This window comes from Saccopteryx bilineata, chromosome 4, assembly GCF_036850765.1.
Source record: "Saccopteryx bilineata isolate mSacBil1 chromosome 4, mSacBil1_pri_phased_curated, whole genome shotgun sequence".
Taxonomy (NCBI): Eukaryota; Metazoa; Chordata; class Mammalia; order Chiroptera; family Emballonuridae; genus Saccopteryx; species Saccopteryx bilineata.
The window spans coordinates 255,047,843-255,063,047 of NC_089493.1; the positions used below are offsets into that span (position 1 = coordinate 255,047,843).

General features: G+C 38.1%; 1 protein-coding gene across 1 annotated transcript in view; it reads left to right on the top strand.

Annotated features, from left to right (window-relative positions):
- SNX2 (sorting nexin 2) overlaps window positions 1-14,857 on the top strand; it is a 72,064-nt gene extending 57,207 nt beyond the window's left edge. The window contains exons 12-15 of the mRNA XM_066274188.1: window positions 10,162-10,305; window positions 11,906-11,990; window positions 12,112-12,179; window positions 13,803-14,857. Of these exons, the coding sequence (XP_066130285.1) occupies window positions 10,162-10,305; window positions 11,906-11,990; window positions 12,112-12,179; window positions 13,803-13,853 (348 nt within the window). The 3' untranslated portion in view covers window positions 13,854-14,857. The remainder of the gene's footprint in view (window positions 1-10,161; window positions 10,306-11,905; window positions 11,991-12,111; window positions 12,180-13,802) is intronic.
- Window positions 14,858-15,205: the final 348 nt, after the last annotated feature.

Genomic DNA, 15,205 nt, shown 5'->3' on the forward strand with positions numbered 1-15,205 from the left:
GATGTTAATATAGGTGGCAGTTATGAGAGAATACTTTATAGGTAATTTGAAATATACAGAAATCCATTTTATAGATAATGGTTTCTTTTTATTTTTCACCTCCTCTCACTTTATTCCAGAGCTCCCACTAGCATGAGAGCTGTTGTAAAAATGTATAACTGAAAGAAAAAAACAAAACAAAACCCTGTGGGTCCAAGCAGGGAAGCTCGGCAGCGTCTGTGGGAAGGGACCTGCCGAGAGGAGCCGACCCGGGAGATACTCCTCGGCAGGACGGCCTGTCTGGATGGAGGTTGATCCCTCAGAAACAGCTTTCCTGCACTGCCCAAGTCTGGCTCTACTTTTAGGTTTCATGGAATTCGAGTTATAGTCATGTTTCCTAGAATTGGTACTCCAGATCATTGACACCAGAAGTTGTATGTACCACAGTCAACCAAGTTTGGGAGATAAGGTTTAAAATATCCCTGTCTGTACGTACAACTCAGAGTGATGTAAAAAGCTCAGAAACATGTAGGAGTAAAGCATGAGACATTTAACTTTGTTTAATTTGAAGACTTCAAAATTTATGTGAACAAAAATCCTTTTCCACTTAATTTTCTTATACATATATGGAACACATTTTGGAAAATACTGAACTAATGATTCCTTGACTAACAGAGTTACTAAGCTATGGTCAAGTCATACATGAGGTAAATTAAGCTCTTTCAGATTGCTTTTCTACCGAAACCTAGGCCAGCTCTATCGCACCAAGGAGCTCATAATTCTTTAACAGCCCAAAAGCTCAATTTCTTCTCTACCTAAATCTAAGGCTGCTAGCCTTTTCTTCCCACAGTCAAATGCTGTTAGGTTCCTGTGTGTCTTTATAGAATTAGCTGTGCATGTATATAAAGCTAATTTATTTTCTTTCTGTCTCTCGCTCCCTCCCTGCCTCCATCTCTTCCTTTCTTTTTAGAAAAGGAGCATACTATATGCACAGTTCTTTGCCTGCCTTTTTCACCCATTCTATTTCAGATAGGTCTCTATATCAGCATAGTATTTTATCATATAGCATATAGGTGTGCTTTGAGTTATTTAACCAGACCAATCTTAAGTATTTTGATAATAACTCTTTGGGCATAAAATTCTTGAAAGTAGAATTGCTTGGCCAAAAGGTATATGATTTTCAATTATTACTTCCATATTTCTATCCGAGGATGGTTATACTTCTTTGTACTTCCCTCAACATACATGTATGTTCCTGCTCCCACCCAGCGATGGTTTTATATATATATATATTTGTGTGTGTGTGTGTGTGTGTGTGTGTGTGTGTGTGAGTATGTGACAGAGACAGAGAGAAGGACAGGCAGACAGGAACGGAGAGAGATGAGAAACATCAGTTCTTCATTGCAGCACCTTAGTTGTTCATTGATTGCTTTCTCATATGTGCCTTGAGTGGGGAGGAGGGGCTACAGCAGAGTAAGTGACTCAAGCCAGTGACCTTGGGCTCAAGCTGATGAGCTGTGCTCAAACCACATGAGCCCGTCCTCAAGTCAGGGGTTGAGGGTTTCAAACCTGGGTCTTCTGCATCTCAGTCCGTGTTTTATCCATTGCACCACTGCCTGGTCAGGCTTTTTGTATGTTTTAATTTCTTTAGTTAGTGTGAATTTAAGTATCTTTGTAAATGATGAGCCATTGCTTTTCTTTTTTCTTTTTATATAAGGTCGACCGGAAAGTTCTGTCTGTTTTTGGAATAAACAAAATACAAATTTTTCTTACTGTCAATAAACTTTATTAAATAATATAATTGCCATTATTATTAATCATTTCTTGCCAGCGTGAGGGCAATTTGTATATCCCATTTTTGAAAAATGTTTTATCTTTTGATGCGAAAAATTGAACCAGTGCTTGTTTGATACCTTCTTCATTTTTGAATTTTTTGCCCTTTAAAAAATTTTGTAAGAACAAAAACAAGTGATAGTGGGAGGGTGCTAAGTCCGGGGAATATGGTGGATGCGACAGACATGCTTCTGTAGCATTTCTTCCTTGTTGAAATTCATAAAAATTACAGTGGCGTAAATGAACTTTATCAGTAGCCATGGGTACGCTATCGCTTCACACATAAGACTAACGTGAATCAACTTTGTTTTAGTTAATTTGCTACGTCAGTATGTATGCATTAAGTGATAAAAATAGAGAGGCACACATGCACCAAATAAACATGTGCTTACGTGTCGAAACTTATTGTTTATAGAAACGGACAGAACTTTCCGGTAGACCTTATATAATGTCCTTTGTTCGGTTTTTGTTTTTTCTATCATATTTCTAATGGCTGTTTAATACTCCTTAGCCTTTTGTTTTATCCATACTAAGGCTACTTTTCTGATGATTATTTTCAAACTAGGAATACTTTGGGAATTAAAATATTGAACAAAAATAGGGAGCTAAGAACATCAGAAGCCTGACCAGGCAGTGGTGCAATGCATAGAGCATCGGACTGGGACGCAGAGGACCCAGGTTTGAAACCCTGAGGTTGCTGGCTTGAGCATGAGCTCACCAGCTTGAGCACATGGAGTCTCTGGCTTGAACATGGGATCATAGACATGAGCCCATGGTCACTGGCTTAAAGCCCAGGGTCACTGGCTTGAGCAAGGGGTCACTCGTTCTGCTGTAGCCCCTCTGGTTAAAGCACATATGAGAACGCAATGAACAACTAAGGAGCTGCAACGAAGAACTGATGCTTCTTATCTCTCTACCTATTTGCCTGTCCCTGTTCCTCTGTCTCTGTAAAAAAAAAAAAAAAAAAAAAAAAAAAAAAAAAAAAAGTAGAAATTGGGACCCTAAAAAAATATAAAATTTAACCATTCAAGCCTGACTGGTGGTGGTGCAGTGGTTAGAGCATCGGCCCAGGACACTGATGACCCAAGTTCAAAACCCTGAGGTCAGCGGCTTTAGCGCAGGCTCATCCGGCTTGAGTGTGGGATCGCCATCTTGAGTGTGGGACCATCAACATGATCCTGTGATCACTGCTTAAGCTCAAGGTCACTGGCTTGAGCAAGGGGTTACCGGCTTGGTGGGAGCCCCCGGTCAAGGCATGTATGAGAAACAATCAATGACCAACGAAAAAGTACTACAACCACAAGTTGATGCTTCTCACCTCCTTCTCTGTCTGTCTTTGTGTGTCTTGCTCTCACTAAAAAAAAAGGAAAAGAAAAAGAAATGACCCATTCAGAATATTGCCTAGGCCTGGCATTCTATCCAGGGAACTCTTGTTTTTCTCTTTTGTTCAGTATAGGATCTCTGACATATATTTGTATTTGGCCAGTACTGTTGGCTAAGATTTATTAAGTGGTAAACTCTTTGCATGCATTCTTATGTATTCGTCTTCCGTGAACCACTACAGTAGAGTCAGAGATTGAGGGTAATGGATGGTTATGACTGTTTTTAGCACTAGAATGCTTTGTTAAGAATTCTTACAGGGAGTCCAAATTTATAAAATATATATAGTATTTTTTTTAAAAAAAAACAAAAACCAATAGATGGTTCCCCAAGGAGTCTAAAATCTTTGTTATTTGGCCATAAGTAATCAGCCTTCTTTCAGGACTCCAGGAAGCTAAGCAGCATTTTTTCAGATTTACTGAATTAGAAGATAGCATTAATTAAATTAAAATTGCAGCATCAAATTTATTGGTGGTCTATGAAAACTGCTTCACAACTGCAACCTGTCCAATGTAGACCAGCTTGCATGCAAATGTGTACCATACATGGGTGGGGGGAGGGGCAAAGTGGATCATCTGTGTATACATCTCCCTCTTACAGAAGAGGCTGGTTCTAGAATAGATTATCTTCACATACAAAGACATTTTTCTGATTTAGTTGCTTTTTAAAAAAAATTTTATTTTTAATTTTTATTAATTTTAGAGAGAGAGGAAGGGAGATAGGGAAGGACAGGAACATCAACCCACTCCTGTATGTGCCCTGACTGGGGACCGAACCCGCAACCTCTGAGCTTCGGGACAAAGCTCTAACCAGCTGAACCATCCAGCCAGGGCTAATTTAATTGCTTTTGAGGATAGCATTTTTAGAAGAGCTGGTATGGTTATGGTTGTTTTATTTTCCAATGTTACAAGGGTAGAAAAACAAATGAATAATTTTAATTTTTACAGTTAATATTTTTTTTTCTGAAATAATTTGATTTTAGTAGTCTTACCTTTATCATAACTCCTACATCTGTACCACAATGAAGATGTAATGGTTTTGGAATATTATGAGATAATAAATTGGTTAGGGACCAAATTACTTTAAATTAGTATATCAGTAAAAAAGCCCATTGATATATACAAGGTGGAGCAAAAGTAGGTTTACAGTTGTGAGTACATGAAATATAATTAAATTATATTTTAATTTATTAATTATATTACTTTCTTGATGAACAACTGTAAGCCTACTTTTGCCTCACACTGTATTTAGGTCTTAAGCAAATATTGGAATTCAGGGCATTTTGGTTAGCTTTTGCTCTGTATTGGTACATACAGTGTGTCCGTAAAGTCATGGTGCTCTTTTGACCAGTCACAGGAAAGCAACAAAAGACAATAGAATTGTGAAATCTGCACCAAATAAAAGGAAAACCTTCCGAGTTTCTGTAGGATGATGTGGCAGCATGTGTGCATGCACAGATGATGACGTAACACTGTGTTCACAGCGGAGCAGCCCACGGCCATGCCAGTCAAGATGTGGATGGTACAGAGGAATGTTCAGTGTGTTCTGTGGCTCGCTAAATTCGAATCCGTGACCAAAGTGCAACGTGAATATCAGCACGTTTTTAACGAAGTGCCACCACATAGGAATAACATTACTCGGTGGGATAAGCAGTTGAAGGAAACCGGCAGTTTGGTGGAGAAACCCCGTTCTGGTAGGCCATCAGTCAGTGACGAGTCTGTAGCAGGGGTCCCCAAACTTTTTACACAGGGAGCCAGTTCACTGTCCCTCAGACCGTTGGAGAGCCAGATTATAAAAAAAACTATGGGCCCTGGCCGGTTGGCTCAGCGGTAGAGCGTCGGCCTGGCGTGCGGGGGACCCGGGTTCGATTCCCGGCCAGGGCACATAGGAGAAGCGCCTAATTTGCTTCTCCACCCCCAGCCCCTCCTTCCTCTCTGTCTCTCTCTTCCCCTCCCGCAGCCAAGGCTCCATTGGAGCAAAGATGGCCCAGGCGCTGGGGATGGCTCCTTGGCCTCTGCCCCAGGCGCTAGAGTGGCTCTGGTCTCGGCAGAGCGACGCCCCAGAGGGGCAGACCATCGCCCCCTGGTGGGCAGACCGCCACCCCTGGTGGGCGTGCCGGGTGGATCCCAGCCGGGCGCATGCGGGAGTCTATCTGACTGTCTCTCCCCGTTTCCAGCTTCAGAAAAATACAAAAAAAAAAAACACTATGAACAAATCCGTATGCACACTGCACTTACCTTATTTTAAAGTAAAAAAACAGAATGGGAACAAATACAATATTTAAAATAAAGGACAAGTAAATTTAAATCAACAAACTGACCAGTATTTCAATGGGAACTATGCTCCTCTCACTGACCACCAATGAAAGAGGTGCCCCTTCCAGAAGTGCAGCAGGGGCCGCATGCAGCCTGCAGGCCCTAGTTTGGGGACCCTTGCTGTAGAGGCTATACGGGATAGCTACCTAAGGAGCCCTAAAAAATTGTGCGTGAGCCCACATCGAACTGCACTGAATAGGTATGAAACTGGGAGAGTTTTCCTTTTATTTGGTGCAGATTTCACATTTCTATAATCTTTTGTTGCTTTCCTGTGATCGGTCAAAAGTGCACCATGACTTTACGGACACTCTGTATTTTAAGTAATCAAATAGTCACTGAGCAGAGGAATATATAAATGGAGAGCTTTTAATATAATATGACCCCATTTTCCTAAAGAGAAAGACTAGGCCTAAAATTTTTAATTATTTTTTGGTTCTGTGGATGTGTATGCAAAGGGGTAGGAGTCAGATTGTTTTTAGATAGTAGTGACTTTTTCTGAGTTTATTTATTATATTAAATATATTACTTTGGTGATTTGGGCTCAGATTAATTTGGCTATAGCAAAATGAATAAATAAATATTTATAGGAAAATGTCTTTTAATACAGGAAATGCAGACAGTGGGGACAGTAAGACTTACTGTGAGGATATAAATTATATAAGAAGACAAATTAATTCGGCACAGTAGGTTTTAAAACCTATTGATAGGATGCTTTGAATTAGCAGTTTGCCCAGGGTGTCTGTTGTCCTGGATAATTTAAAATGTACAATATGTAAGAACTCTCTAGTATAAAATACTTTAGTTTCAGGTTGATTTGGAGTTTCTGATGTCCTTGCTCATATTTTTAAAATATGCTTATATGGTATAAATGCAGTCCAATTATTCTTTTTATGTTACTATTTGTACTTTTAGTAGAAATCTTGAGTTAATCAACTGTTGCTCATCAAATTAGGGGATATTTTATCGCTTCATATTCTTTTTGAAATATCCCCCTAATTTTGGTGAGAAGTATATATTTATATGTGTATGTTATTTAGAAGTGACTCAATAGCACCTACTCGTTATTAAATATACACTAGGTTAAGATACTCTGCTGCAGCCTGACCAGGCAGTGGCACAGTGGATAGAGCCTTGAACTGGGATGCGGAGGACCCAGGTTTGAGACCCCTTGGTCACCAGCTTGAGGGCGGGCTCATCTGGTTTGAGCAAAAGCTCGCCAGCTTGGACCCAAGGTCGCTGGCTTGAGCAAGATGTTACTCGGTCTGCTGAAGGCCCGCGGTCAAGGCACATATTAGAAAGCAGTCAATGAACAACTAAGATGTCGCAATGAAAAACTAATGATTGATGCTTCTCATCTCTCTCTGTTCCTGTCTGTCTGTCCCTGTCTATCTCGCTCTCTGTCTCTGTAAGGAAAAAAGAAAAAAAAAAGATACTCTGCTGCATACTTGTCATTTTATTTCTAATCCAAAATATATCTTACTCCTTTTATATTTGGGAGACTAAGGTTTATAGAAATTAAATTAATTTACCCAACATCATACAGTGACAAAGCCAGTATTTAAAGCCAAGTTTGATCTAGAGCTTGCTTTTATTTATTTTTTTAAAGCAAGAGAGACAGGAAGGGATAGAAATGAGATGTATCATCTCATAGTGGTGTCACTTGAGTTGTTCATTGATTGCTTCTCATACGTGCCTTGACCAGGGGGCTCAAGCCAAGCTAGTAACCCTGCTCAAGCCAGTGACCAGGGGATCCTGATTTTCATATGTGCCTGACCAGGGTGCTCAAGCCAAGCCAGTGACCCCCTTGTTCAGGCCAGCGACCATGAGGTCATGTCAGTGATCCCACGTTCAAACTGGTGAGCCTGCACTCAGGCCAGCGCCTCGAGGTTCTGAACCTGAAACCTCAGCATCCCAGGTTCTTGCTCTATCTACTGTATCACCACTGGTTAAGCAAGAACTTACATTTTTTAAGTGTACTGTCTACATACTTTTTCTTCTGCAGGTCCCATTAAGAACATGTATAAATATTTTATTTACTGTTGATCCAAAAACGCTATTTGGGACAAATGAAAATTACTCTGATTTTGTGCTTTCTGGTTTACCCAGTTAATGCTTGCTTCATTTGTTCAGTTAATAAATACTAAAGTAATATGACTGTATCCCCAACTTCAAACTAGAGAATAGATTTTGTTCTCTTATATCCATCATTTTTTTTCATGAGATTATATTTCATTTCTTTCCTCTACTCACTTGCTCTCTCTCTGCCAAACCCCATGAGAAGAAATAACGGGCTTGATTGACTTGTTCTGTTAGTCTTCTTGTCTGTTTCTTTAGTTCTACATAATAGTGTGTGTGTGTGTATTTGTTTGCCCTTTGTATCTTCTGTAGGACTATTTTCTTGTTTGTTACATATTTTAATTTCTTTGCTTTTATTTACTATTGGTAACCTCTTCTACCACATTTTTACTTTCTGTTCTGGGTTTTTCCCATTTTCTTTTTTCAGTTTCTGGCATAGTTCCAAGACTTAAACCTACTTTGATATTATTTAGTGGGAAAACTTTCAGTGTAGATATAACATCCAGAATTTTCCTATTGAAGACATTTTTCTTGAAGGCATAAAACTGTTAGAAATCTTATAAGACACATTTAGCCCTGACTCCTGGCTTAGAATGTCATTCTGAAGCACAGTAGGTGTGGCCAACAGTTTTTGCCCCCGGGCCAGATTAAGAAGAAAACTTTTTTCACAGGCCAGACGAAATATTAAAATTAAAAAATATTAAATACAGGCCCTGGCTGGTTGGCTCAGCGGTAGAGCGTTGGCGTGGCGTGCGGGGGACCCGGGTTCGATTCCCGGCCAGGGCACATAGGAGAAGCGCCCATTTGCTTCTCCACCCCCCCTTCCTCTCTGTCTCTCTCTTCCCCTCCCGCAGCCAAGGCTCCATTGCAGCAAAGATGGCCCGGGCGCTGGGGATGGCTCCTTGGCCTCTGCCCCAGGCGCTGAAGTGGCTCTGGTCGTGGCAGAGCGACGCCCTGGAGGGGCAGAGCATCGCCCCCTGGTGGGCGTGCCGGGTGAATCCCGGTCGGGCGCATGCGGGAGTCTGTCTGACTGTCTCTCCCCGTTTCCAGCTTCAGAAAGATACAAAAAATATATATATATATATTAAATACAAAAATGATTCATTTAAATAAACAAAATTTTATTATGTAATTTGTTTATGAAAAATGTGAGTGAAAAAATTTAATATACAATATTATTTTAATAAAAATATATTTTAATAAAAATATAATTATATACCATATAAATATCCAAACTGTATCACAATCAATCAAAACAATGTTTAATTAATAGAATGAGCTTGAAGGGGTTATATCGCAAATAAAACAATTATTTCGTTTTACAAACAGCCTGGACATGTTTTCAGTTATCAACTGCAGCTATTGTCTATGCTACAATGCCACTTGATTAAGCATACTTAACCACAAAAATAACTAATTGTTTGACCTTGGGTGTGCACTAGCAAACTATGCCTAAAAGAATGTGGGTTTCACCTGACCAGGCAGTGGCGCAGTGGATAGAGCGTCAGACTGGGATGCTGAGGACCCAGGTTCGAGACCCCGAGGTCACCAGCTTGAGCGCGGGCTCATCTGGTTTGAGCAAAAAGCTCACCGACTTGGACCCAAGGTCGCTGGCTCGAGCAAGGGGTTACTCGGTCTACTGAAAGCCCGCGGTCAAGGCACATATGAGAAAGCAATCAGTGAATAACTAAGGTGTCACAATGCGCAATGAAAAACTGATGATTGATGCTTTCATCTTTCCGTTCCTGTCTGTCTGTCTCTGTCTATCCCTCTCTCTGACTCTCTCTCTGTCTCTGTAAAAAACAAAGAATGTGGGTTTCATATCACCGCTAAACATCAAACAGTTCATATCGAGTACAGACGAGTACAAAAGTTGTAAATCTTTATAATGGAATTTTTTAAAAAATAAAGAAGTATCACGAATCCATTCCACCAATTATTGGAAGTTAACCCTAGATTAGTCACACACAAAATTCTTTTCTGCGTATCACTATCTTCTTAAATATCTTGATTTCCAGTAATCAGAGACGCTTCCGCTTCTCAGTAGCTGAGATTTTAAAGTAGTGGAGAATATTAAAAATTTAACTGTGGGCCGCATAAACTCATTACACGGGCCAGATGCGGCCCACAGGCCATATGTTGGCCATGCCTGGATTAAAGTGTCATTCTGAAGCATGGAGATTACTGGTTTGATCCCCGGCCAGGGCACATACAGTAATAGATTGATGTTCCTGTTTCTCTGTTTTTCTCTCTCTCTCCCTTCTTCTCTTGCTAAAATTAATAAAATTTTAAAAGAAATTTTTTAAACCCTAAAAACTAGTTGGATGAATTTAGTATATTCTTTTTATTGTTAATTCTGAGCTCTTATATTTTATCTAGTCACTGGAATATCTTTTTTTTTAAGCAAATGTATATGGAAATTTATTTTTTGATACTGGCATGTTTATTTTCAGTACTTCAGTATATTAGAATAGAATTTAAATACTAGGTTTTATTGTTTTTAGTATTACAGCACTTCTAGTATGAATGTATTTTGGTGTTAACTGTCACTTAATAGCATTATGTCATTTACTTATAGGGTGTGTTTGATCATCGAATGAAGTGCTGGCAGAAATGGGAAGATGCTCAAATTACTTTGCTCAAAAAACGTGAAACTGAGGCAAAAATGATGGTTGCTAACAAACCAGATAAAATACAGCAAGCTAAAAATGAAATAAGAGAGGTGATTAATACAAAATGCTTTATTTATCTCTTTACTAAATTTTTCACGAGTCATTCATATATGCATAATTTTTCATAAATTTTTTTCTGAACCATTCAACACCTAGCTACTTTTTCACAATTTTATGAACTATGTTGAATTACCTTAATATTTGATTTTCATTAAAATCTTCAGAACCCTTTGTTACTTTTACATGAGCGTGGGGTGAATAAACCTAAGGAAAATATTTATATTTAAGAATTACACATTTGTTTGAAGATGATCAATTTGATTTCAGATGATTACTTAATTTGTGTCTAAAAATTGTTTTAGAGGTGGACTTGTCCCTCATTTAGCTGTACAGGCAACATTATCCCCCATATATATGTATTATATATGGTATTTTAGTAAATTTGTATAAGTTTATTATAATTTATACACTTTTTTTGCCATGCTTCAATAAGGAAATTGAAGAGGTAGGACAACCTTTATGTTACTCAAAGTAAATGTACCTGCTCTTGGAAGAGTATGTACCAGTGTTTTGGTTACATAGTGGGAAATACCATTTCATAGCTTTAAGACTTCAGTTATTTTATTTTAGCTGTTTCATTGGTCACTTTAATCATGTTTTGTTGTTTCTGTACTGAATTTAATGTTTACCGATAGGTCTTCAGTAGACCATATTTCACAATTTTTTTAATCTGGACATTTTGCCATTACAGAAAAGTTTTTTTTTAATGTTTATTTTTTAGTTTTCCTAATTTAAAGTATTTCCATGGGCATATAAATTGTGATGAACATGCAGTCTTAAAAGGCAGTTGGGCCCTGGCCGGTTGGCTCAGCGGTAGAGCGTCGGCCTAGCGTGCGGAGGACCCGGGTTCGATTCCCGGCCAGGGCACACAGGAGAAGCGCCCATTTGCTTCTCCACCCCTCCGCCGCACTTTCCTCTCTGTCTCTCTCTTCCCCTCCCGCAGCCGAGGCTCCATTGGAGCAAAGATGGCCCGGGCGCTGGGGATGGCTCCTTGGCCTCTGCCCCAGGCGCTAGAGTGGCTCTGGTCGCAATATGGCGACGCCCAGGATGGGCAGAGCATCGCCCCCTGGTGGGCAGAGCGTCGCCCCTGATGGGCGTACCGGGTGGATCCCGGTCGGGCGCATGCGGGAGTCTGTCTGACTGTCTCTCCCTGTTTCCAGCTTCAGAAAAATGAAAACAAAAAAAAAAAAAAAAAAAGAAAAAAAAAGGCAGTTGGTATATTTTGAAATATCAGTGATATAAAAATGAGAATTAAAATACAACACTGCTAAATTATTTGATAGTGAATTTTATACTCAAAATTATGTCATCTATTTTATAGTTAATCCAGCAATGGAGATTGTAGTTCAGTAAGTACTAGAATATTCTAATTTTGAGTAAATCAGACAATGAAATATTAAGCTGATCTGCATCTCTACTACTAGAAAGTTAGATACAAGTTTGAATGATGCTAAATTTGACTTGGTCAATATTGAGCTTTCTCGGGGTTTTCAGGCATTACAGTAAATTGATTATTTGTCATGACTACTAGTTTCATAATTGTTTTCCAGACAAGAATAAAAACTGTACATTTTTGTTTGTTTTTATTAGTGGGAGGCAAAAGTACAACAAGGAGAAAGAGATTTTGAACAGATCTCTAAAACAATTCGAAAAGAAGTGGGAAGATTTGAGGCAAGTATAATAATTTTACACTTTTCTTAACAGTGTGGTCACATTTGCTGCAATTTTATGGTAAAATCAAATTTTGTTTTGAATTAATGGGCCTTTTTTTTCCTGTATTATCCTTTAACAGAAAGAACGAGTGAAAGATTTTAAAACTGTTATTATCAAGTACTTAGAATCATTAGTACAAACACAACAGCAGGTAAGCTGATTTTTTTTATAAATTACAAAACTTCTTCCAGAATTTATTTTTGGTATACTTTTTCATTTTAAAGATGATAGTCAGTGAAAGGAGCTTTTATACCTAAAGAGTAATAAATGAAGTAGAGAAAACTGATAACAGCAAAGGAAATGGTAGTGGAAGTAACTGGGAACTCTCAGGTCCTTGTTGCCTCTCTGCTTTCTGACCCTGGGCTAGAGATCGAGACTGCCCAGTGTCAGGCTGGCGAGAGAGACTGGGCAACTTGCCCTTCTCTGTCTTCCCAATTATATTTCCCTGTTATCAGACCTATTTGAGTACATTTTTATACTAAGTTCTTCTCTTTCCTGAAAGAGAGAACTTAAACTAAAAATAATATTTTTTAAGGTTTTTAAAATATTGTTTTGATTTTTATGTGAGATAGATGGTGATTGTATGCCACAAATAGTGGCATTTGTTTTCTTAGCTAGAGGAGACTGCTATTCATGTTACATTAAATAAAAGTCTTTAACAAAGATAATGGCAGAGTTTTTTTGTGTGTGTGTTTCAATATAAATTTGAGTAATAGATCAAATTACTTAATGTCTTGAATAGAAAGTTATCTTTCTCCAATTAGTTTTAAAATATGTGGCTTAGAAACTTGCCTATATAATTTTTTTTAATTAGGTGATGACATATTTTTAATTGTTTTTTATTTTAAATAATTCATAAGATCAGATTTTTAAAATATAATAAATGTTATATAAGCTTGTTTTTAAAAGAATGTTGTTTTGTTTTAAAAGAATGTTTTAAGTGTAACTTTAGTTTATATCTTAATCTATTCTCTGGACTACCCAGGAAAGATGGCAGTTAATTCTTTCCAGTCCTCTTTCCCATTCTTGCCCAGTATTTTCTTTTCTTCCTCCTTTTCTCTCTCTCTCCCTTTTTTTTTTTTTTTTTTTTTTGTATTTTTCCAAATTTAGAAGCAGGGAGGCAGTCAGACAGACTCCTGCATGTGCCAGACCAGGATCTACCCGGCATGCCCATTAGGTGGCGATTCTCTGCCTATCTGGGGCGTTGCTCCATTGCTGCCGGAGCCATTTTAGAGCCTGAGGCGGAGGTCATGGAGCTGTCCTCAGCACTTGGGCCAACTTTGTTCCAATGGAGCCTTGGCTGCGAGAGGGGAAGAAAGAGACAGAGAGGAAAGAGAGGGGTAAGGTGGAGAAGCAGATGGGTGTGAAACCCTGAGGTCGCCAGCTTGAGCACAAGCTCATCTGGTTTGAGCAAAGCTCACCAGCTTGGACCCAAGGTCACTGGTTTGAGCAAGGGGTTACTCGGTCTGCTACAGCCTCCCGGTCAAGGCACATATGAGAAAGCAATCGGTGAACAACAACTAAGGTGTCGCAGTGAAAAACTAATGATTGATTTTTCTCATCTCTCTTTGTTTCTGTCTGTCCATCCCTATCTCTGACTCACTCTCTCTGCCTCTGTATAAAAAAAAAAAAGAAAGAAAGAATCAGATTTTAGTAAATATTAACCACTATTGGCTATTTGTATAGATTTTGGATTTTTTAATGCTCTGCAGGATATATGTATGTAAATGACAAAGGTAACGAGAATAGTTTTTACTTTTGTTATCATCCACAGCTGATAAAATACTGGGAGGCATTTCTACCTGAAGCCAAAGCCATTGCCTAGCAAGATTACTCCTTTTAAGAAGATCTTGGATGTTTGTTCCAGTTATGCTGAATTCCACCGTGAAATCATTTAAAACCATCTAAATAAACCACTATATATTTTCTGAATTACATGTGGTTTTATATATATATATATATATATATATATACCTATATATATATACACACACTTTGACATTTTATTACAAGCTGCATGTCCTGACCCTCTTTGAATTAAGTGGACTGTGGCATGATATTCTGCAATACTTTGCTGAATTGAACACTATTGTGTCTTAAATACTCGCACTAAAAAGTGCGCTGCAAGGCCAGAAAACTTTGCAATATTTTTTCTTTACCATTTGTTCTGTAGTGTGTTCACCCTCTTTATGAAGTGACTTATCAATGCATTGATTAATGTTCACTTACACATTTCTGTACAGAAGTTATGATTTTGTGATTACAGTAATAAAATGATATTCCTTGTGAAGTATTAGTAACAAATTATTTGGGTATATTAACATTTTAGGGATCTTTTAAAAAGCATTTTTAATTGGAAGAAACTTTTCCTTCTAGATGCATATATTTTTTTGACATAGAGTTGAACTCTTATCATTAAATGACTTAATGAAGCTTAAGTTTTCTTATGAAATTATCACAAACCAAAGAATATTTATCTTTTGATTCAGTTCTGGGGAATGCTCTAGTCTTGAGTAAAGGAGAGAATAATTGTCTTTGCTTGTATTTATCTCTATTAAAAGTACCCAATTTAAGAATTAGGAAGAATATATTGTGCTTCTGTTACAAGTCTTAGGGCTTTTGATCATCTACTATTATCTTCAAAATCCAAGACTTTGCATATATTTAATTTATTCACTTGCCTTTCTTTGTTTTTGTTTTAAACAAAGTAGATTCTCTGTGGTCATAATTGACAACGAATGGCATCGTGCTAAAATATCCTGTGATTTCATTACTAACCAAGGATGACACAAAGCAAATTTGAAGTAAAATGAAATTTGTCTTTAGCAACCTTACATAGTCTGTATCCTGTTTAGATGGCTATTATCCTTAATACTGGTGAAAGTTAACTTGTGACTGGCATTAGAGTTATTTTCACTTTTTCAAAAGTATTCTTAAGGTTGTCTCATTTCTCAAGCTTAAGAACTAAATCTCCTCCCAGAGGAGTAAGATACAGAGTGTGTACCTGTGTGCTTTCTAGCAGATTAGTATGTCAGACTAGCAGATCCTCAGGTTGCATTTGCTTTCTCCACTGATTTTAGTTGATTATTTTAAGCATACTGTAGGTATTACTTATGTTCATATTCCTAGAACTCAGAAGATTATCTGACACATAATAGCATTAATAATTAATGGCTT